Raw genomic sequence first — 24,388 nt, 5'->3', positions numbered from 1 at the left:
ATTATATAACCTAACATCACATTGAACATCTAGACAACTAATAGACCGGGCCAAAGAAAAAGTTAAAAATGAATAACCTAGAAACATGTTTCCGTTTATGGTGCAGTCTGATGTGGATGCACATCAACGAAGAGTGAGGGAAATACCATCCAATCAATGATATAGCGAATAAAAGAAGATACAGAAGCCTTGCCCTCTGAAATGTCCAGCAGAAAATACATTTCACATTAACAAGCTTGAAGTATATTGTCCAAGCTCTAACTATATTGTTCCTCTGCAGCCCTCAAAAGGGGCTTCAACCCTGAAATGTAAAAGGTTTGTGATATTTAGCAATGACAGATTAAACCAAATGTTGAAAGGCACGTACTGGTAAACCAGTTCTGTAACTGCAAAAAGGCACCTATCCAAAGCCGATACACCAAATCACCTGATTGAGATACTTGCGCCGGATGCATAGATCCATGAGCAGGAAAACACTGTTTTAGTTTCCGAGGGATCAACTCGTAGCTCTTTTCTGACCACCGCCCTCACCAATCCTAAACCGCAATCCGGTTTTGTTCCCTGCCAAGATCAAAATGAACTCCTTGCAAACTAAAACAGGTTTATCCATACAAGTAAATATTAGACAAGAAATGAGCACCTTCCGAGAAGACGGCAGTGCCATGGCAACCTGCCTGCTCTGAAGCATCCCCGCCTCACCCCAGAGTGCCAGGCGAACACACAAGGGCGTGCAGGGCCATTATCCTATAGTAATGTACCCTTTATGCAGAATCCTGTTGCTGAGCCTTAAAAGCACGTTTTGGACATAGGACATCATGTGCTCCATAGTGTGCCACGAAAGTGAGCATGCACTGTGAAAGGTGCGTCCAGGGCTGCAGGCCTGTACAGAGGACTAACTACTGGTCCTCCAAAGGTAAGAATGATAGTCACGATGACACGTATACTGCTAGAAAGGGCGCGGTGTGGATGCAATGTAATCAGAGAAGCAACATCAGGGAAATCACTGCCACAGGGTTCAACAGCTCTACAATGGTGACTTCTTGTTTGCATTTTCAGTGCGGTCATGCATGCTTTTACTTTAACAATAGCTGCCGTCTAGCAGTGTGGGGCTGCATCTAAAATAGGCGGCAGCCGTTATTAAAATGAAAGCGCACATGACGTGCTAAAAATACAAAACTAGCGTCTGCCATTCCCGTGAGTTCTGTGTGGGGCGATAAAGCGCATCGCAATGGCGCCTTTCTTGTTTGTATTTGCGGGGCGCCATGCACGCTTTCACTTTAATAATGGTTGTTGCTTATTTTAGATGCAACCCACATAGCGAGGCAGCAGCTATTGTTAAAGTGAAAGCACGCATGGCGTGCTGCAAATACCAACAAGAGGCCGTAATTGCTAAGCGCTCTGTTGTGCTTGCTTTAGCAAGCCATGAATTAAGGAAATAGTGCTTCTTAGCTGCTAAGGAAAGCTAGAGCGTAAGTGCACAAGTAAGAGGGGCTGTCCTTATGGGAGATAACCACAGAAGACAGGGAGATACTACTAAGCCTATTCACGAATCAAAATCCATTATTTATAAAGGACAGGAAGAGGAGCCAAATGTAAAGGTGAGCGAAAAATGGGAGGAGCTTTAAGTCCATATCTGAATACAGCATGTCCCGAAGAGACAGGGTAAGCGCTACCTAGGCAAGACCTAAAAAGGCTAAACACAGTTGAACTCCTTGGGCACCCTGTCCCTGAATCTGCCCTTCAAATGGCACACCCCACTTGGGGTCTGATGCATGTGACGTCAGACACACATGCTCTGGACTGTTGTTGCTGTTCCTACCCACTAGAAAAGTGACAAAAAAGACTCCTTGATTCGAAATTCGGTGGTGCTACGCTTTTGGATTGGAATAAGGCATCCCATCTGTAGTACAAGTTCTTTATATGCATGGACCTTGTGGTTTTCTGTTGGCACAACATTATGAGTTGGTGCTGCAAGTCCAGAACAAGGCTTCTATTCTATCCAGACCCTTACTGCTTTACCCAAACCTGCAACCAGGCCAAGAGGAGAAGACCGAAGGTGCTGCCTCTGCTTTTGAATAGTAGGCATTGAACTGTCTGGGGGTGATGACCAAGGCCTGCAAGCATGATTAATCTAGAAAGAATCCGGCCAGTCGTCCCTACCGGCTTGTGTGCACAAATGAGCATTCATAAGAAACGTAGTCATCATGAGAGGGTCTAGCTCTGCCAGAACTGCAGAAGGCATGCATCTGTGGGTGAGCCTACACTACCCTGTTCCCTCTGCTGCTTCGTCCGAGGTTACGACAGCCCTCTTTCAAAAACATAAATGTTTCTCATAGAAGGCAGAACTCCTGTCTTTGCCTCGTCAAGAGTGCTTTTGTCAGAGACTGCAATTCTTTCTTTTATACCACAAGTTATTTGTGCTTCAAAGTAAGACCCATGTTGTCCAGGTTTCACAAATCTTATGTAAATGTTTTGTATGGTACCATGAATACCAAATTGTTATCCGTCTTCAAGGAGATATTTGACGCATTGCTTTCAGTAAAAAATGAGGCGGTCACAACAGTCCAATGGAACGACTTCAAAGTCACAAAATCAGTGAGTGGCTTCCTCTTTGGCTGCTCCTCGATTTGATCCTATGCAAAGTGCAAAATCAGTATGATAACAAATTGGTCAACTTCTCCACCCCTTCCTTGTACTGATCATCGGATTGATATCTAGCGAGAGATGACAACCCACTAACATGGTTGCATTGTAACCCCCTAAAATGCACGTGTTGTCTTGTTTTTTTGGCTACCACCACTGAGGAAACCCATTCTAATTCTGATCACCTGTACTTTGCGTGTTTCACTAGATCACAAGATCTACATCTCTCTTCACATGGCTACTATATACTTCACCTGTTCACTTTCCTAGCCTTTCTCTAAACACATGGACGCTTGACTGATCTCAAATGTTTTTTTTAAAGTTTGATATAACTTCAGTAATTTTACAACTTCATGCAAAACTCGCATGTTTTTTCCAATATGAAACAGTCCTATTTCTGGCTTTGTACCGTTTTGCAGCTGGTGATTTTTCCTTCAAATGACGATTTGTTCTGTAACCTCCCAAACAATTGTACACGTTTTACTTCAAATAACCAAGGTTTAAGGTCAAGTTTGCACAGTTCACAAGTTTTAGCCATAACACTGTGAGTCAAGGTGCACCACCCCCAGCACTCCACCCCTTTCCTCCGAGGACTGCCCTGTCTGCTTGATATGATTATCATGTTTTCTCTTCTTCTTTCTTTCTTCCCATTTCTCTCTTTTTATGGGCCAAAGTCTGATGACAAAAAGTAAATCTTGATGATAAACGAGCATTTGCAATGCTGTAGGTCTCGCATTTGCAATGCTGTAGGTCTCACATTTGCAATGCTGTAGGTCTCGCATTTGCAATGCTGTAGGTCTCGCATTTGCAAAAGTGTAATCTACTGGCCTCATAAATGACAATGCCTTTTATTTATGTTTTGATAATTAACACATAAATAGAAGGCATTGTCTTGTACAATGCCAAGAGCTCAAACTCTTGTAAATGCGTCCACCATTGTTTCTGGGCTGCTTAGAAAGTCAAAGCCCACATGGCACGCTGAATGTTGCAGGAAAGCACGGCGTGCCTGCAGTAGGAGAAACCCATTAAAGAAAATTGTGCATACATTCTAAAAAAGACTCGCTGGGTACCAACCGAAGTGAAAGGGCCAGGCTTTATGGGAGGTAACAAATGAAGACAAGGCGGTAATAAGGAGGGACTAGCAAGCCTATTAAAGAATCAGAAGCCAGCATTTATGAAAGAAAATGACACAAGCCAAATGACCAATATGGGCAGAGAGTGGGCTAGGCTTATATTTAGTATTCCAATACAGCATGGCTTGCACAGCAGCGCATGCACTGCCCAGGCTCGACCTAAAAATTAGTTCTGAATCCCATCAAATGTAGAAACTATCACTATGTAAAACCTCCAATTTTACTGACTCTCATGTAGCATTAGTATTGCTTTTAATCTTGTGTAGTGTAGGATTTTCCATCACCCACAATGTCTTTCGTATTTTATAATCTTAGTTTTATACCTTGACATGATCTTCTAACATCAATTTAAAAAAAAAACCCCACAATAGCATATTTATGTAAACTTCTCAAGGCAGCCATGAATTTTTAACCCATCTTGGTGTGTCTGTGTGTGAAAAAAATGGGGCATATTGCGTTGAACATCTACTGTGAACAAAATGTTGACTTGTTGTTTTTTTGTTGTTTTGTTTGTCATCCCAAGGTTTGAGATGGTTGATTCCGCTAAGAACAGAGTCCGTGTGAAAGTGTCTTATATCATGATAGCTCTCACCATCATGGGCTGCATCACTATGGTCGTCTCTGGAAAAAGGGTGAGTGGATATTGCACACAGTACCATTTCAGGGGTCACAGACCAACTTCCATCACCTGGGGTCGAGTCATCTGCAACCATCCTAGGTAGTGGTGCGTGCTTCTCTCCACGGCAGGTCGAGGGGGCAGTGCCTAATGAATGTGGTGATTTGCATTATCGTTTTCACTTAAATAGACCCCTTAGCGAGAAGTTTGAAGACTTGTCAGTTTTCATTTAATTATATGTGTAGCTTTGGTAAAAAAAAACCTTTATTGTTACGTTCTCAAAGTTCTATCCAGAAGGACCTTGACTTCTCCCCCCTATGACCGCCTAAGAGGGCATAGACCGTTTGTTCATTGTGGAGCATGAGTATTGAGTGGTTTATTGGTAGATGTTGGAGAAGGGGGCAAGTGTTTTGACAAGGGAGCACTCCAGAGTTGAGTAACAGGCAAGCGGAGAAGCAGAGAATAGTGAATTATTCAAACAAGTCCTTGATTTCCATTCTGAGTTTTCTCCTGGATAAATGGTGTTAAAGTAATTATTAACACTTGAATGTTAGAAGTGACCACAAGTGTCAGTGGTTTGACACAGGTTTGGAGCTTAATTTTCTCTTGATGTCAGTTTCAAGTTTGACAGTAGTAGGTAGAAATTTATAATTTTTTTTTTTAAACCTTTATTGATAAACATGAAGATACAATAGCAATCATACAGCCACATCGGGTCGGCTGGCAACATTTCCAATAATCCTATCAGGATGAATGAATACACAGCCCTTCAGCCGACAATTCTAGGGCCCAGCGGCAATTAAACAATCATGTCATGTCGTACATTATATCACAGGAGGAATAAGGTCTTTGTTTTGTGTTTTTTGAAACCCAACCTACCAAAAAGTAAAGAAAATAACTGCAGAGGCTAAACGCAAGGCAGATACACAAGTGATCCTTCTTGGGAGGGAGTACCACATCCACAACTGTTACATAGTCTATAAGAAGAGCAGACGGGAGGGGGGAAAGGGGAGAGAGAGCTGGCCAGCAATACATGGACAAAAATCCAGAGAAGAAGGAACATCACGCTAAGGGGAGTGTAACACCTCCGGTGGAGGCTCAAAAGGGGGAGTACAAATTTCACCACGATACTGGTTCCACTGATTCCACACCCTCCCCCATTTCTTGGGCCTGCCCCGAGCAATGTAGACTGTTTTTTCATGAAACATGCACCAGTCCATGTTTCTAGACCAGGCCGACAGACTGGGTGCCCTCGACGATCCCCACAATTGCGCAATGTCACGCTTAGCGATCATATTACCCAAGGTGGCCCACTGTGTCTGTGCCACATTATAATCAATGGGCTCCCACACATTCAATAGACACCTTCGGGCCTCAGGCAAAACCAAAACACCCGTCACCTCAGTCAGAACACCATGCACACGATTCCAAAAAGTCACTACCGCCGGACATTCCCACAAAATATTAAGGAATGTACCCACCATTCCACACCCGCGCTTACACAAATTATCCGAGGCATACCCCATACGTAACAAGCGAGGACCAGTCATGTACACTCGGTGTAGGATTTTTAACTGCACCAACCTCAGACGGGCCGAGATTGCTACCTCCTTCGGGGAGGATATCGCCGACTTCCAGTCCTCATCATCAAGTTCCAGTCCATCGCCGGTCCAGGCCGTACGGAGCTGTAAAAGAAGGTCCGCTAGGTCGTTTATAGAAATGTATAATTGATGCTGTTTCGATGTTCCATTTGTGACAAGTTACTGGCTTTTCCCATCCTCCAGTTATGAAGGTGTCAGTCATAAGCATGTTCACCATTGCAGTAAACTGATGATAATGTTGCCAGTAACTGCAGAGAGCATGGAGTGAATGATCTTAGCCTGGACAACTCTCCTACCCACCCAGGTAGGCCCATGTTGGATACTGGGTCGGAGAAGCGTGCACTGCCATGAAGACCTTGGTTACAGCATTCATAATTCTAGAGTATTTAAGAACAAATAAGCAGCTTGAGAGAAGTTAGAGTACTCTTAACAAATGCACACATCTACTGCCAAACACCCATATGTGCCAGATAACTGCTTATCTCTTGCCTAACTATTTACTCCAACCACCTACCATGATCTGGTGATTTTCAGTTAGTTTACTTCATTGCTTTGTGCTGATGTTTGGGTGTTGCATGGATACATCTGTTTATGTTAAGATCCTCCATCGCTGGATGTAAATTTAATAAAATAAGCCTCTTGAGACTTACTATGGGCTTTCCTTTCTAGAACCCTTCTTTTTTGCACGTTTTATCCCAAGGTTGTAATCAAAGTTTTTATGGAGCACGCTTATCAGATGCTTAAAGTGCTTCCAGATTGAGAGAATGATAAATGTTAGAGTGCAGTCCAGTTGCTGTAGAGGTAGGATGAGGCCATTGGTTTGTTGTGATGAGCAGGTGTTTTGCTGCCTGGTCCATCAAAAATCCACGGACTGTATAGCGGTTTTATTTGTAAAGCCTTGAATACTGGATTGGAACTGCACTTTCTGGTATGTGCACGTACAATGTGCTCGGCTATGGAACAAGCAATTGCCTTAGAAATATGCACAGTCTGCATATTATTGCTGTTTTGTAGGGTAGTACGATTAATGGACTAGAAGACGTTGTTCTGTGGTGAGCCCTTGGGTGAGGTGAAATAAGTGGGTCTTGACTGCCTTACAGAAAATTAGGAAGTAGGTGCTGTAGTGTAGAGTTCTAGGTTCCTTGTATATATTGTGACCTCCCTCCATAGTCTTGCATCTGTGTTTAAATTGAGAGGTGGTCTTTCATCGCACCAGATCTGACTATTTTAATACAATCCTTCATTCAATTATGATTGCAGGCCTTTTCATATGACTAGAAGGCTTTGGGTAGGTCAGAAATTTCACTGTTCCAGCATGTCTATTTACACGATTCAGCCCACAACCAACACATGCCTCTTGAGAAACTGAACAGTTTGCACGCCTAGACAACAAGTGACTTACATTCAGTAACACTCTTTCTGGTGCACAGTCTAACTGCTCTCACCTTTTAAAATATGCCCAGGTGCCACAATGGATCTGTAGAATTGTTTCTGCATAGCCCTGTGTTCCAAAACCTAACTTGGAACGCCATTATGATGTCCAGGAGCCACTTCCCAGAACAGCTACTGGAATGCCATGAGGAATCTGCGATCAAATAGAGTATCCACTAGAAAGAGCGTAATCAAAGGAAAGTAACTTGTTCTTTTGATGGATATATCCCCCCCATTTTCACCGTACTGTGCAGCCCGGAACAGCCAACCTGCTACATCCTTTCTATCAAAGTTAACCACAATACAATCTCCCTCAATATTTATGGGACAAACGCATCTGGCCATTATGATATGTAGGGACGCCTTGAACCACCCTCAGAATGTCTGGAGCACCAAAATTTAGCTGTGCGTATTAAGTGTTCTGTGGTTTCCCTAGTATTTGCTTTAAGTTTGGGAACCCTGGTAAGAACGGCGACTAAAGGTGTAGCTTCCGGGGGCAAATGGAGCCTTACATGGCTCAGCAGGCCAGTCTGTTGGACAGGTTAAACTTAGATTGAATATCGACTTTCCTACGAAGTCTGCTTGGATTCTCTTCTGATTTCCTGGGTAGCTCAGTAGATTTCTGGGGACCAAGGGCCGAGGTTCTAACGCTTTCTCGCTCTGCAACCAACCCTCCACCCATATTCATATTCCCATTCCTACAGGATAGATCACATCGTCCATTTACCCCCTTTTCTTTATGGATGGTGTTCAGACGAGCCGCCCCCTCCCAAACTTTTTCAAGGTTTGACAGTTTCTTCACGATTCCATCCACCCCATATTTCATACAATTTATTAATTCCACTCTGTGTCTCAAAGTGTTAACATGGGTCAGAATTATATTCATAGAATTATCCGGGGGTATGTCTCCAGAATGAGAGGGTTGCCTTTCATTAACATTAAAGTGAGTAACAGGCCCCAACAACCAGGGAAAAAACGTTTTTATTCGTTCCTCCCCTCGCTTTTTTCTTTCTTTCTTTTCCTCCATAGGTGCTGAGATCAATTCAGATGAATGAGTCGCACACATATTGCTGGGATGTATGAGGCATAGTTTTTTCCCCTTGGAAAGATTCATGGGCCCCTACAGAGCTAACCGTAGCAAACTCAAATCTTAGCGTACAGAGGGCCTCCAGTGGGGGAATATTAACAGCCTCGCTCCCCTCACTCATCCCCAACTGGGCTTCTACATTGTGGATCTCCTTTGTAATTGCCCCAACAGCGCTGGTTAAATAAGACATTATAGAAGCACAATTCTGTGGAATTTGAGCATTAGTGTTTGGCAGATCATTAGAGCAAGTTGTTTTGCACTTACCTATGCTAGCTTTCACAGTCGGAGGGGTTGCCCAGCCTCTGGCAGTCGCTGACAGGTTCAGACGAACCCACCCTTGGCCCGGGCACACCCACGAGTGTCCCGCGCTGCGGGAGCCCTGTTGGTGATTTTAATGCGCCTCCGGGCGTCAGCAGCTGTGTTGGCCACGAGGGAGCCTGGGACTTGAGGTCCTGTCCCGCTCCTTCCTTCCCCCTACTGCGGCAAACAGCGGCAATCTGCAAAAGATTACAGGGCTTCAGATGGACTGGTTATTGAGCTCTAAAATATTAGACTGCTGCAGATATCTCGCTCTTCGTCATCCAAATTGAGGTAGATTTTTAAAGACCCCTGCAGAAGTGAGATCCTATTGTAACGTTACCCTCCTCTGCATTGAACCTGCACTATATAACGAGTTCTGGGAGACATCCAAAGCCGTTTCAAGCTCCGACATTAAAAAAATAGCTGCAGGCGCGTGAGCAGTTCATGCTCTTAAATTGTATTGATAAATTCAGTTCTATCTCAGAATCTTCTCCATCTGTAATTTCACAAAATATTTCATCACTGCCAAAACTTTTCCAGGTTTTTAAGCATTGCCTTTTTACAGGGGCACGCACAGTGCCAACTACAACCGTATGTAGTGTATCAAATTGTTCTCCATCTTTAAATATTGTTTGAAATTTATGGCAGTGATGACCTGTGTATTTGCATACAAGTTATCCATGAACTATCCATTAACTTGCAAACTAGTGGGAAAGTCTCCCCATTACAGTGTCTCTTTGATAGCCAGATATTTAAATAGTTCCTCACATTGCCATCATCTGGTCTTTCTTTGTCATTAGAACTCTTTGGGTTGGGACGCCACATGGAAACTATGTGTTTTCTGCGTATTATTGTTGTGTTTTCAGGCGTTTGTGACTACAAAACCTAGTCTATCAAGAGAAGAACAATTGTTACTTACCTGTAAACAGGTGGTTCTCCAGTATTGGTGTCTTTCATAGATTCACATGCTTGAATATTCCCCGTTGTCGGAGTGGGAGTCCCACGGTAAATAAAATAGCAATAAATACTAAATATATAATAATATATAATAAATATATATATACATAATAAGGAAAACCCCCCCAAAAAAATGCATACAAGAAGCATAGGGTACCTAACCAAAAAGTTCTCCATAGGAATGCATGGGAATATAACAGTTCCAATGCAGCCTATCCTTGTCATTATGTTAGTCCAAACTGCAGCCAATCAGGCGCCAGCAGCCCTCTAGAACCTTCTCCTCAGAGCTCAAGCCCTCAGATTTTCGTAGCACAAGAGTGACCACAGAGTCTATGAGGAGAAGAGAGCCTCTGAGGGGAGGATGGGAGGGTCGCATGTGAATCTATGAAAGACACCAATACTGGAGAACCACCTGTTTACAGGTAAGTAACAATTGTTCTTCTCCAGTATTGGGGTGTCTTTCATAGATTCACATGCTTGAATATAGAATAGTTAGCAGTCCGTATCCCAACACAAAGTTTCCAGAATGCAATGTATAAACAAAAGGTTGGAATCAACGGGTGTAATAACCCATGCCATAGAAGTTATACAACTATATGTATACATAGAGAAGACATGCATAAAACTGGAAACTATTAGGAGGAGGGTAGAATAGAGGCTCACCTTATTGAAAAAGATTACGGAGCACAGCTTGTCCCACTGCGGTATCTCCTTCAGCCATGGCACCCAGATTGTAGTGCTTTGTGAACGTGTGCCTGCTGGACCACGTGGCTGCTCTGCAAATCTGATGCAATGGAACTCCGGCAAAGAGTGCAGTCGAAGAGGCCATAGACCTGGTAGAGTGGGCCCGTACTGCAGTCTGTAAAGGCTTTCCCGCTTTCTGATGGCAGAAAGTAATCGCCGAAGCCACCCAGCGGGCTACTGTAGGTTTGGTGACTGGCCGCCCTTTTTGAAAGCGGCCATAGGCCACAAAGAGCTGATCCGACTTTCGGAACTGGGCTGTTCTGCTGATGTAAAACTTTAAACATCTTCTAATGTCCAAAGAGTGCAAGCGTTGTTCCGCAGGAGATTGCGGGTTGGCAAAGAAAGACTTCAGTATAACAGGCTCATTAATATGGAAGTCTGAAGGCACTTTTGGAAGAAAAGTAGGGTTAGTGCGTAAAAGCACAGAATCCGGTTTAAACTGTAGAAATGGTGGTTTGATCGTGAATGCATGCATATCACTCACTCGACGTGAAGACGTCAAAGCAAGTAAAAGCGCGACCTTCCAGGTGACATACTTGAGGTCTGCTTTATGGATTGGTTCAAAAGGTGCAGTCATTAATTGTGATAGGACAATGTTGAGGCGCCACTCGGGAGGGGGACGCCGAACTGGAGGAAAAGTCCGAAGAAGTCCCTTGAAAAATGGACGTATTAACCTGGATGAACATAGGGAGGCGGAGCCATCATGGCGGAAGCGTGATATTGCCGCCAGAAAAACTCTTAAAGTAGCATGTGACAAACCCGACTGAGCCAGTTGGAAAAAGAAAGGGAGGAGCTCAGCGGGCGTGGCACGCAAAGGATGTACTCCGGCGTCTGCACACCAGTGGCAAAAGCGTTTCCATTTCAACTTATAGGTCTTTATAGTTGATGGAGCCCTGGCCTGAGCAAGGATGTTACGACACTCCTGAGGGATGGTTAGATGTGCAAATTCACAGTGTTCAGGTTCCAGGCTGATAAGCTCAGAGAAGAGGGGTCTGGATGGTAGATTTGACTCCTGTTCATGGAGAGAAGATCCATTCGAGGATGAAGAAGAATGGGTTTGCATTGAGACAGGAGTAGCAGCTCCGAGAACCACGCCTGTCGTGGCCATCTGGGAGCAATCAGAAGGATGTGGCAGGGTTCTCTCCGAATCTTCCAAAGTACTCGTGGCACTAGAGGGATCGGAGGAAAGGCGTAGGCGAAGAGATTCGACCAATCCATCAAAAGGGCATTGCCTTGGGATCCTTTGTGGGGATGCCAGCTTGCGTAAGCGGGGCATTTGCGGTTCTCTGGAGCTGCAAAGAGGTCGATTTCCGGGAATCCCCAACGACGAAAGACCATATAGAGTGTTGGCTGGTGGAGTTCCCACTCGTGGTTGGATGATCGGGATCTGCTTAGGGAATCCGCCAGAAGGTTGGACAACCCCGGAAGATGAACTGCGGTGATTGTGATCTGATGATTGATGGACCAGTCCCAAATCGCCTCTGCCAGGTGGGATAACACCGGAGACTTTGTTCCGCCCTGCTTGTTTATGTAATGCATGCAGGTTGTGTTGTCCGTCTGTATGAGAGCCGACTCCCCTTGCAGCACTGATTGAAATGATTTCAGGGCCAAAAAGATAGCCATGAGCTCCAATTTGTTGATGTGCCAGGTCTTTTGATGCAAAGTCCATTTCCCCTTGACGGAAAGGTCTTGGAGGTGAGCTCCCCAACCCTCCAGAGATGCGTCCGTCGTTAAAGTTAGATCCGGGGTGTTGAACAGAAAGGACGTGCCTGCCGCTAGCTGATGTGGTTGTGCCCACCATCTGAGCGCTTTCTTCATGGGGACGGTGATGGTAACCTGATCGTTGAAGGAACCGGTGACTTGACGCCACTGTTTGTCCAGAGCCTGTTGGATAGGTCGCGCTCGTAGTCGGCAATGAGGGACAAGAGCGATGCACGACGAAGCCATCCCTAGAAAGGACTTCAACAAACGGACTGAAGCGCACCTCTTTGCCAGAAGTAGTGAAACTAATCGGAGAATCCTTTGCTGACGTTCCCGGGAGACAAACGCCTTTGCTAGTTTGGTGTCCAGCGTTGCTCCTAGGAAATCCTTGCAAGTTGTTGGCTGCAATTGAGATTTCTCCAGATTGATGGACAGACCCAAGGAACGGAATACTGTCTGACAAATGGAAGTATGGTGTTGGAGTTGTGAGCGGGATTGCGATTTCAGGAGGCAGTCGTCGAGATATCTGGATGCCTTGGAGACGAAGAAAAGCCATGACCGGAGCCAACATTTTTGTAAAGACTCGGGGGGCCGACCGGAGGCCAAATGGAAGGACCTTGAATTGGAAATGAAGGTGCCCCACCTTGAAGCGCAGGAACTTTCGATGACCTGCGAGTATTGGGACATGGAAGTAGGCGTCTCGGAGATCGATGGTTGTCATGAAATCTCCGACAGAGAGTAAACGCAAGATTTCTGTAAGCGTTAGCATACGGAAGGTCTGATCCTTGAGATAGTGATTGAGTGCTCTCAAGTCCAATATGGGTCTCCATTCTCCGTTCTTCTTGACGATAAGGAAAAAACGGGAATAAAACCCCTTCCCTCTCTGAGACTTTGGTACTACTTCCACCGCACCTTTTTGAATGAGAAGGCGAACTTGATGAAATAGTTCTTTGCAGTGCGGAATTGGTGGCACGGAAGGTGGCGTTGGAGGAGGTACCTCGACAAATTCCAATGCATGGCCTTTTTTCACAATGTCGAGTACCCAACGGTCCGTTGTAATGGAGGACCATTGAGAACCAAACAGAGAGATTTGACCTCCAATTCTCCGTTCGACAGACAAGTCATTGACGTTTGTTGGATTGTCCCCTGAAAGTGGACTTTCCTCTGTAATTTCTGGCAGGTTGCTGACGGGAAGACTGTTGACGGTTACCGGTGAAACGTTGGTTACCTTGGTTATAGGACCGATATTGACTGCTTCCTCCACGAAAAGTGGATGTAGTGCCACGTCCTCGAGCACCCCGAAAGGGCTGCTTCTTAAATTGAAGGGTACCCAAGGCACGTGCAGTGTCCGTGTCCTTTTTTATGGATTGTAGCGCTTCATCAATATGCGCTCCAAATAATGACTCGCCGTCATATGGCATATCCAGGATTCTTGTCTGAACTTCCTGTCGAAACGAAGTTGAGCGTAGCCAACCTTGTCGACGTAGGACGGCCGCTCCAGCGAGTTGGCGAAAACCAGTGCAGGCCACATCCACTGCACAATCAATGAGTTCCTCTGCAGTTCTTTCTCCTTCTTGCAGAATCTTCTGTGCTTCTGTCTTGGAAGCATCCGGGAGTAACGCCACATAGGCGGACATATCAGCCCAAGCCTGACTGTCATAACGACCTAAGATAGCCATAGCGTTAGCTACTCGAACCGTTGTAGAGGACATGGAGGAAAATTTACGCCCAATAGCATCTAGGCGACGGCCCTCTCGGTCTGGAGGAGCGGTGATTGTAGACGCTGGATTCTTCGAACCTCTTTGAGCTGCCTGCGTAACGACAGAATCGGGCTTAGGTTGACCTGTAAGGCATGCTGGAGATCCCACCGGCGCCTTATATTTCTTTTCCAACCTCGGCAGTTGTGCTGGTAAAGAGTTAGGCGTCTTCATTAATTTCACCCCTTCAGTCCAGATGAAGTCTATAATCGGGACTGTGTGTATCTGTTTTAATGGTTGGTTCTTGAAATCATATAGGAAGCAATCTTCCTCTCTGTGGGCTCGTGGTAATTTGAACCGTTGCGCCGCCCTGTCCATTAATTGGTGGAAGCCTGCAATATCCACTGGAGGAGAATCCCCTGGCGGCACCTGAGAAGGGGATGGTGTCTGAGCACGATAGTCATCCCACTCCGCTAAATGTTCTTCACCATCCTCATCCACATCAGAAACTTCTCCATCCTCACGCTCTGGAGGATTCTCGTCATCATCATCATCCGGATAAATTGTTGTGTGAACTCGAACTGATGTACTCCTGTGAACAGTAACAGGCGGCGTCGGGTGTGAAGGAGCCAGTGCCGGCTCCGTAACTGGGTTCAACACTGATGGGACAGCGGCAACCTGTGGAGATGGTGGGAATCGTCGATTGTAATCTTCCAACATACTTTGGAGGTTCGATATCATTGATATAGGCAACATCGCAGCTGATACTTGAGGGTGAGTTGCTTGATGTTGGCCATACTGATCCTCTTCATCGTTACTGAAGTCTTGGCACTTTATGTTCAAGTCCGAAAGACTATGAGCTTGGTCATCAGACTCTTGATCTGAATCAGTAGCAAACAAAGGAGATGGAGGATTAACCATTTCTCCTTCTGTAAAAGTCCCGAACTGGACAGATTTGTTGGACTGTAGAGGCAATAAAGGCATTGAAGCAAATGAAGAGGCTGGCGTGGAAACTGTGTCCTGCGTACGCGTCGACGGCATGACATCAGTCGTCTTCTGCGAGGGAACTGGCTTGGATGTCGTCGCCGACGAGGAGACCGTCGACGGAGTAATCTTCATGGGCATCGCCGTCGTCGACGGAACCTTCAATTTCAAGGTCTTCGTCGACGGAGCCGTCGTCGACGGGGCGATCGTCGACGGGGCGATCGTCGACGGGGCGATCGTCGACGGAGCGATCGTCGACGGAGCGGTCGTCGACGGGACAGATGGAACAGGTCCTCCCGTCGACGGGACAGACATCGACGGTACGCTCGTCGTCGAGGGCGTAGACGAACCCAGAGTCTTCGATCCTTTCGTCGACGACGACCGGGTCGTCGACGAGTGAACTCTCTTCGTCGACGAAGATGAAATTGGAATTAAAGAAGAACCACTCTCATCGACGACGAAGACGTCGACGCCGAAGCCGACGACGATCCAGAGGCCAGCGTCGTCGTGACTGTCGTCGTCGATTTTGATCCAGAGACAGCCATTCTCGTCGACGGACGGAAAATCCGTTTTCTTCACAGAAAAACTGGAATTTGAAGCAGAAGGAGCCTGAGAGCTATGTCTCGTGGGCCCAGACGTGGTAGGTAATGGTGAAGACACCGCAGGGGTCAAAGCGAGGGATAGTTTCCTCTTTTTAAGAAATGGGGAAGGCACCTCCTGCACACTACCACGCTTAGAAGCTGCTTTAGATCGGCCTGAAACAAGACTTTCAGCATCAGAAAGTATATTGTCTTTGTCCTTCAGCCTTTGAAGCCAAACTAGTAAGCGGCCTTCTCTGTCCTTAAGAGTTTTCTCTGAGAATTTTCTACAGAGCTTACAGGTTCCCACTTCATGGTCCGGGTACAGGCAGTAAATACACTTACTGTGAGGGTCGTCATGAAATAATCTCAGCTTTCCACAGGAGGAACAAGCTCTGAAGAGAGACTTCTTACTTGAAGACATTGTGGAGAAACTGGAAACACTTGAAGAGAAGAAAACTGAGCAGAGCTCAGGGAGACTCCCTTACACACGACGTGCGGTAGAAAATCTGAGGGCTTGAGCTCTGAGGAGAAGGTTCTAGAGGGCTGCTGGCGCCTGATTGGCTGCAGTTTGGACTAACATAATGACAAGGATAGGCTGCATTGGAACTGTTATATTCCCATGCATTCCTATGGAGAACTTTTTGGTTAGGTACCCTATGCTTCTTGTATGCATTTTTTTGGTTTTTTTTTTTCCTTATTATGTATATATATATTTATTATATATTATTATATATTTAGTATTTATTGCTATTTTATTTACTGTGGGACTCCCACTCCGACGACGGGGAATATTCAAGCATGTGAATCTATGAAAGACACCCCAATACTGGAGAAGACTCTTACCAAAACCGCCTTCCCATGAACCCACAGATATTTGATAATCTTTGGGATTACGAAACATGAGTGGGTCAGTATATTAAGAGCGTTTGCAATGGCCAGGCTCATTGAACATCTCTGGGGAATAAGGGGGGGGGGAGGTAGGACACTTCAAGGATGTACTCATCGGATTATTATTTGTGGTTGTCACTGCTGAAATAAAACCATCCCCAAAATTAATCTTGCACGGGTTTGCACACAGAAGGCTCCAGTCCCTGGGGTCAGAAGCCCTTTTGGCATTTGAATTAATATTCTTGTGGGAAATGGCTTCCTGAAAGGCTAGAGCTAATCTTAAAGTGTGTGGGAGTACTCTTGCATTATGTCAGAGGACCTCGTTAAAAAAAAAATTGGTGTCCCAAAGTGTCGCCTAGCTTTTTGTTTGTGAATTCTAAATCCTGATTTCCCGAAATCAGGATTTGGTCCTTGAACTTCTGTAGACCTCTAAAATGTTATGATTTTGTGGGTATTCAAACAAGTTATCTGTGGCTTATTGGCACAGTAGAAATACATGGAAAAGAATTGGAAAATGAGGAATAAATGTGTTTACAGAAAGGAAAACAACTGCTATTTAATCGGACTGTTTACGGTAAAGGTTTCATCATAGGAGAAAATGTGAACAGAAAAGTGCAAAACTCGAACCAGACGGTGACAAATGTTGATTTCCCATAGTAGCAACTCTTTATAAACTAACACAAATGTTATATCCTGCTCTTCCTCTCTCTTTGTCCCTCCTTAGTGTTCGTGTCTGCTTGTCTATGTCATGTCTCTGTGATGTCATCCATGATTCTACCTGTTGCTATTCAGGGGATTTATCAGTGACCTGGAGGCTGAGCAGGAAGTTTTTTGCTCCCGAGGGGAGTTTCCTACCATATTACATTCCTACTTGAATGCTGTACCTGACTATCTAATCCCAAGAATAAATATACTACATGAACATTACATCAAGGACCCATCATCTTTATTTTACTGATTGCAACAAAGTAAATCTGAGAACAAGCTGACTGTTTACCTGCTTAGATTTACACTAGCACAGGCAACCATCTGAAACTGCTCCTCAAGCGCAAGTGATCAGAATCCCTCACATGTTTTGGATTCATGTCTTTGGTTGTTGAAGTTGTGATACCATTGTGTATTTTTTTTCTGCAACCTCTTGACTGTTTGTATTTTGTTTCACAGGCAGTCGGTCGTCATGAATCTCTAGCTGGAATGAATTTGGAGAAGAAAGCTCGTCTTCGCGAGGAGTCTCACGCAGAAGATGTGGCGAAAGCCGAATGAAGAGCGCAAGGAGTGAATGGACAGTGGGACTGTCAGAGAATCTGGTTTAAACTCAACAACGGCCTCGTACTGAAAGGAAGAAAACTTTTAAAAAAAATCTTAGTATTGGCACTTAGATCGTAGTTGACCTTCGTGGTATTGCACAAGGTGCTGTGGAAGGAGAGTTTGTGTGAGCTCAGCAGATGCTGTTTTTGAGAGAGCGTTCTCTTTTTAGTGTGAGAGGCAATTGTGTGACAGTATTTTTCAAAGATGAGCTGGGTTGATTGCCTGTTGTCTTCCCCATTCCACCATTGGATTTCACAGCTGCGCTTTTCATTGAGATAGTTTTTGTATCTGCTGCTTTGGTGGATCACATTTCACAACATGCCCTGTAGATCTGTTGCCAGCACTGATTTAGGTAAGCATTAGTGCACATAACACTATAAATGCAGCTGCCTTGTTTGCTTTGCTTTCTAGAGTTGGTGGCAGTAGGCCTTTACGGAGTGAATTTTCACAAGTGAGGTAGTGCTTGTGGTCTTTGCCAAATAAATGATTTGTCCAGCAGTCCTCTTGTTTTCACTTGTGCTCTGTGTGCTTTTCAAGGAATGTGGGAATTCTGCCTGCGTCGCGGTTGGGCTGCTGCGGGCTTGACTTCCATTACCTGGTGGTAGAGTTCCAACTAATCGACTGTATAGCAGTTATTCAGAGACGGCGAAGCGTGTACTAACTACAGTGGCAGGCTATTAAGGGAGGGGAGGCGGCAGTGTCATCTGAGGTATGTAAGATTGTTGAGGCTCTATAGACTGTTCACATTGGATGTCACATTGATGCTATCCTGCACTATTGGGCTTTCACAGATGTGGAGACTGGTACAGTGTCGCCAGCGTATGACATTAAGTACCTGAGGTTTAACGACATAAAGTCTCTGTGGATGCACATTTGGAGCTGGGAAGGCTTTGCTGTTGCCTCGTTGAGCCTGTGGTGATGTTCTGTGATCTTGGTGGTGATGTTGAAGAGTGTGGTATTATGCATCTGGTACTATTTTCTGAGGTATGGTACTGAAGGACGGACACTAGACAGTCCTTCATAGTTCAACCTTGCAGTCCTATCTGTTCGCTAGAACTGTTTATTGCTTCTTGTAATGCACTATTCTCTTGAGTGTTACACTAGACTGCTAGTCCTCCAGGCACACAGTAGGGTATGGTCTGATCTCACAAAATATAAGATAAGAATTTGAAGGGGCCCCCGGAGTGTGTTCATGCTGACCAAAGATTTTAGGACTATAATCACTGCCTTGCTAAGTTTAATTTTCAAGATGATAGTCAAGGACCCCTTTCTGATTCACTTACTACCAGTCTGGCAGAGAAGTTTGAATGGTGGTTTTATGTGCTGGCCTCTGCTGTCCGTCTATGGAATATAATCACTCTAAAAGCACATCGAAATAAGATGGTTCCATTACACAAATAATTCAGTGTGATGTTAACCATCTGGTCTTTGCTTTTCGGTATAAAAGGTGTTCATAGCTTATGAAAACCACCCTTATAACTTCAAGAGATTTAGCTTTTTTTTATTTTTTACACACAGCTTTGTAAAGTTTGTATCCAAGACAAAGATCCGAAAACCATTTTTTAAAGAAGATATATAGGCATTTTGTAGGGCGGTTCAGTATGTGCTACATTGGATAATTCCTGGACAATTCTGTGGAGCTAGCCTGTGTAAAGACCAGAAGGACAAAATACCGTACTTTTCCTTGTCTGTTCTCTTTCCAAATGGACTACAAAGCTGTCTCTTTGGGTGTATTGCGTGATCACAACTTTCAGCTTGTCCTTACTTCTATCCAAGAGCAGTAAACCTTTTGGACTGGTTTTCATTTAGGGTATTTGGCCACAGATCGCATAAAGCAGTGATTGCTGAATGTCATCATGGAGGCTAGTTCACTTCCTTAGTGGATGCTTGTGCGGTGTTCCTGTGTGCACTCAGATACTGCCATCCATCACCTCTGGGTGGTTCCGTCAGGCTAACTGTCTCTGCTAGAAGGAAAGGCCTGCTTGAATCATTGGACAGCCAAAGAATGGGAGCTGCACAACTGAAAACAAGAGCATTGTACTCTGTAAAACCTACTTTTATCGTTCATAATCTACAGTTTGTGATTTACAGAAAAGCAAGGTATGAGCTTCTTAAAACACTTCTGCTGATTCCCCCTGCTCTCTGGTTTCAATCTTTAAAACTCCAGTGTCTGGGAAGGTGTACATGAATTGTCTACAGTCAACCCTTGTGAATAAATTTCGGACCACTCTAGCCACTGAGATGCTGGCTTGATCAGATGGAATCCAAATGGAAAACGTTTGAGACCCATGAGGCGGGAGTTATTCTAGCAAGGACCATACCCTGGAGGCTGAAATCGCTCACTTCTGTTGGGATGGCTCTGGCGGTCAGCGGTGTAGGATAGTACGCTGGCACACTCTGCTGCATAGAGTGATCAGTTTCTACTCATTTTAAAGTGGCGCACACGGTTGCATGTTAAGGCACCCCTACCTGAGGTACGAGAGAGGATTGAGTGACCGCACCAAAGGATGGCATTATGCTGAGGATGTGAGTTTGCCTCTATTGCCTGCAGTCCTCTCGCATAGTGCATTTATGCCATTTGCTTTCTTTGAAAGCACAATAATGTGATGACAAATGGGCTTATTCCGTGACCCACACTAAATTATGCAGCATATACTGGATGATGCTGCTTCATCGTTGGCAATTTCCTCCCACCCGTATCAAATGATGCTACCAGGGAGGACTCTACCTCAGAACGAGGGAGAAATACTGGATAATGGCAATATCTAGGTTATGAAATAAAAATATCCAGAGGAAAACCCAAAGCAAATATCTTTTATTAGTGGGTACCAAGAGTATGCTTGTAAGGAAAATGAGAATACAGATGCAATCTGACATAATGGCCCTTTCATCCCTACTGGTGCCAACACGTGTCCGCCCATTTAAGAGCCAGTGATAGGTCAAGGGCTTTCGTCAGGGCAAGTTGGATCCCTACTACTTGCGCTACCTAAAAAAAAAAACAGTCATGGGAAAAGGAATTTCCTTGTATCATCAAAGAAGACTAGCTCAATATAACTTTTAAGTTGGGACTCTGACTGGTTTTGTCAGTGGGCACCTTGTTGGTGTGTTCATGAAGCCCTCACCCACCAACCTAGTTGGTGGCATGCTTCATCATTGGGCCCACCACAGTGACACCTAATGAGTTCCGGGTGTGCTGCGACGCCTGATTACAGCGGAGCTGGTATATTTACTGAGAGTGCAGTGTAGGGTGTGTAGTGAAGTGACCGTTAAAACAGCTTGGCGGGGGTCCCAGTACCCGAGGGTAAATTACACTTTAATAACTGGGTCGCCGTCAGCGGTTAAAATTAAGGCTTGGGGATGTTAAGGTGCTAAGTTACGACCTCCTACATCCATACGTGGGTTGACATGTTTCAGCCAGTGCCTTAAGAATAATCTGGCTTTTCTCAGGACCTAAATAAAATGGTGATAGTGCAAACTAAAAAGGTGGGTTCGTGGAATACAGGAATTTCCTGCCTTTTACAAAAAGTACTTTAAAAGCTAAAAAATAGTGTGAAAGGGTATTTTTATATATATCTATAGTTAGCTTTTGTGCTACATAATGGTATTTAATAAGAATAAGGCATGCACGGAGAGCTAGCATCCGCACAGGTTTATGAAAAATGTTTGGAGGACACTGAATTGCACAGCAAAAAAACAATGCATGCATGTGAGAAAAGTGAATACAATCACACACCTACTACATACCCAACTAATAGTTGATAAGACACCCTGGTCTGGGCATGCTTTCCAACCTTTGCAGTGGTTATCATTTGGCCCCTAGCTACGTTAGACCATCATGGCAATTCCTGTGAGCCTATGACCTAGAAGGATCACCCTAGCCAATAATGTTTTTAGCATGCGGTTTTACAACTATGGTGGCAAACGCAGTACTGTGAGATGACTAACACACCTTCCATTTCTAACTTTGGAGCAGAACAGCTTTTGTATCGTTCAGATTCCTGAGATATCAGAAAAAAAAGACTGAAAACTGTTTAAGAAGGCATACAAGGAAAAAAAAATATATATATATATATAAAAAAAATGTCATGGCCCGGAATGGTGCTGTCCCATCTGCGATAGCTTTAACAACAAAATAAGTCGCTGCTGCTTATTGTCTAGCCGTTGCACTGAAGTACGATGTTGCATTGCAGTAATACCGCGCTGTGTGCCATATTTGCTCTGTAGTACCAGGTTTTTGTGCAGCATTTCTTTCCTGAGCTGGAGTGGCATGCTGTTTATCTTCACCAGTACATCTTGCTTTGCAGCTCTTCAAGCACGTTTGGTTGTGTTACCAGTTCCAATTCACCTGGTGGTTGGTCACGCACAGGAGCCTCTGTGCATTCATGATTTCGTTACCTTTCATTCTTTGCATTTGGTTTGTTCTGGAAAGCCGACCCATTTTTCTCGTGTTTTAGGCGTTGTGAATCGTTGGTGCTTGCCGGTGAAAGTGGGGAATTCATCAGTGGATTGTGAGCTGGCCAATTCCATAATTATTGCAGTTTGTTAAAATTTTCGTTCTCAAATCATTTAAAAAAATTCGTATGGGTGTGTGAGGCTAAATCTGACACAGCAACGCAAGAAATGGTCAACTTGTGAACTAGTCAGAAAAATTGAAAGTTTTGTGTAATTTGTTGTGTTTTGTTTGATATTGTTCTTATTTTATCAATTAAACAAACTGCCTTTGCACGTCCATATTCTAACCCCAAGCCTATTTCATAGCAAATTACTTGCCCAAAACATGACTTATGTTTCCCCGGGGTCAATTTCAACAAGATTTCCACTTAGCTAAATGATCCATGCACATTATTTTCACTCCATTCCTGATGTCTTTCTGGAACCGAGACCATGGGAAGTTACTTGACAGACTTGTATTTTATGCAATGGGGAAAAAAAACTTGCCAACATTCACGTGCTGAGCCGTCCAGGTGAAATACATCAGAGGTGCAGGTACCGTTCACTGCTGGGGTACACTTCAGCCAGAGAAGAGCATTTGGTTCAAGTTTCAAGCACTGCACACGTCATGCAAGGCTTCCTTGTAAACACTTGTTTTATTTCGTAGGTTGTTCTATTTCTTTCCAACAAACCTTTCCCTAGTTTCTGATTTTCGTCTTAGTTTAGGTGTATCACACTTAAATATCAATGTAATCCATAGGATGCTCCAGGGAGCCCCCTCTAACTGCAGGACTTTGTAAAAGATTCCCTCCTCGTCTGTGTCTGGTATTTGCATTTTCCTCACTGCCTTTTGTAATCATCACTGTGCCCTCTAGAGGTGTTGTGCAGTTGGGATACATACATTGCTGCCTGTTTTTTTGTTTAAAATTTCGAATTATTGCTTCTTGTGTGATTAAAAGTACTTGTTTAAGTGCTGTGAACAATTCTTAAAAACTGTTCGATTAGCTCTAATAGATAGAAATAAAGCACATTGTTTGTCTGATAAAAGTTTCCTGTGAAATGGCTACTTGGGACTAGAAAAAGTCAGACATTAAGTATGCTGGGTGACCAGTGGGGTGGAAAAAACAATATTTGGCCAATCAGGATATAGTTCTTTCTCAGGTGTAAAGGAGTTCAAAAGGATCAGCACTTAGAAATTGTGAAATCAAATCATCAAAATGCTTGGAGGGAGTGGGCAGTGGAAAAGACATCATGGCCACCATTGAAGTGACCGATTGTGACACTACACAGCCTTTGGCCTCCAATGATATCACACATGAAGCTTTGTCAAATTATCCTTGACCCCGAAGCGTTGCTGGACTGCTACAAACCCATGGAGCGCATCATTCGCTGCAGGGGTGTGGCTTGAAGTTTTTTGACCTACAAAATTCTTTAAAGTGTATTTTAGTGACACTTTCCATGCACAAATGTTTCAGACACACACGCGTGCAGTGCAGGTTTTTTATCTAAATTTGCATTTGTGCTCGAGGTCATGGGTTCCCACAAATAATTAAATGAAGAGCTTTGGGGTCTCCCACAAGCCATGTGCCTTGTAAATAAACAACATTGAGTAATACTGTTCAAGGTATGTTGTGCTGCTTTTGTGACATTTGAATGATATCAGCACAGGCCTCTCGAAAGAACATGCACAATGTCTGTACACAGGAGGGATCCGCAGAACAGATAAAATGATGCATTCATCTTGGAGTCACACAACGGCAGAAAAAAATAATAATAATTAATATTCTGGTGTAAACAAATATTGGGAAATCCAGTATGTCTCACCTTTGTGAGCTATTGCTTTGCCACACTGCACCGCATCCGCAATGCTAAAGTTATAATAAAAAATAAAAGCCTTTGACTTGGCTGGCCGTGTCATTTTGCAGGCACATGGTCCATGGTGCGGGCAGGGAAACTTGTTTGCTCCAGGATGGCGGGAGCTTTTTTAAAACTCCTGCCAAATTGAAGCAAACCCAGTCTGCGCCCAGCAGGCGGGATTTTTGAAAATGCTCCTGCCAGCTGATGTGGCAGGAGCTATTCTGCTCCCGCCCAGAAGGAGCAGAATAAATAGCTACTCCCTCCGGGCAGGATCAATATGTGTTCTGTTTGCCTGCCCGCATCATTGCGGGCAGGGAAACAGAATACAGGTCTGCTCCCAGCCGCCGGAGTATTTTTAAAGCTCCCACCAGCTGGGAGCAGACTCTGTTTTTGCTCCGGTTTGGCAGGAGTTTTGAAAATGCTCCCGCC

The 24,388-nt window shown here is 44.5% G+C and overlaps 1 protein-coding gene across 1 annotated transcript in view; it reads left to right on the top strand.

The window, feature by feature from the left end:
- The window catches only part of FAM162A (family with sequence similarity 162 member A), a 116,399-nt gene extending 93,250 nt beyond the window's left edge, over positions 1-23,149 (top strand). The window contains exons 4-5 of the mRNA XM_086935631.1: positions 4,300-4,408; positions 17,528-23,149. Of these exons, the coding sequence (XP_086791757.1) occupies positions 4,300-4,408; positions 17,528-17,626 (208 nt within the window). The 3' untranslated portion in view covers positions 17,627-23,149. The remainder of the gene's footprint in view (positions 1-4,299; positions 4,409-17,527) is intronic.
- Positions 23,150-24,388: the final 1,239 nt, after the last annotated feature.

The sequence above is a fragment of the Lissotriton vulgaris genome, chromosome 8 (genome assembly GCF_964263255.1).
Source record: "Lissotriton vulgaris chromosome 8, aLisVul1.2, whole genome shotgun sequence".
Lineage (NCBI taxonomy): Eukaryota > Metazoa > Chordata > Amphibia > Caudata > Salamandridae > Lissotriton > Lissotriton vulgaris.
The sequence above is the reverse complement of the archived record's forward strand: the minus strand, read 5'-3'. Positions and strand labels throughout refer to the sequence as shown.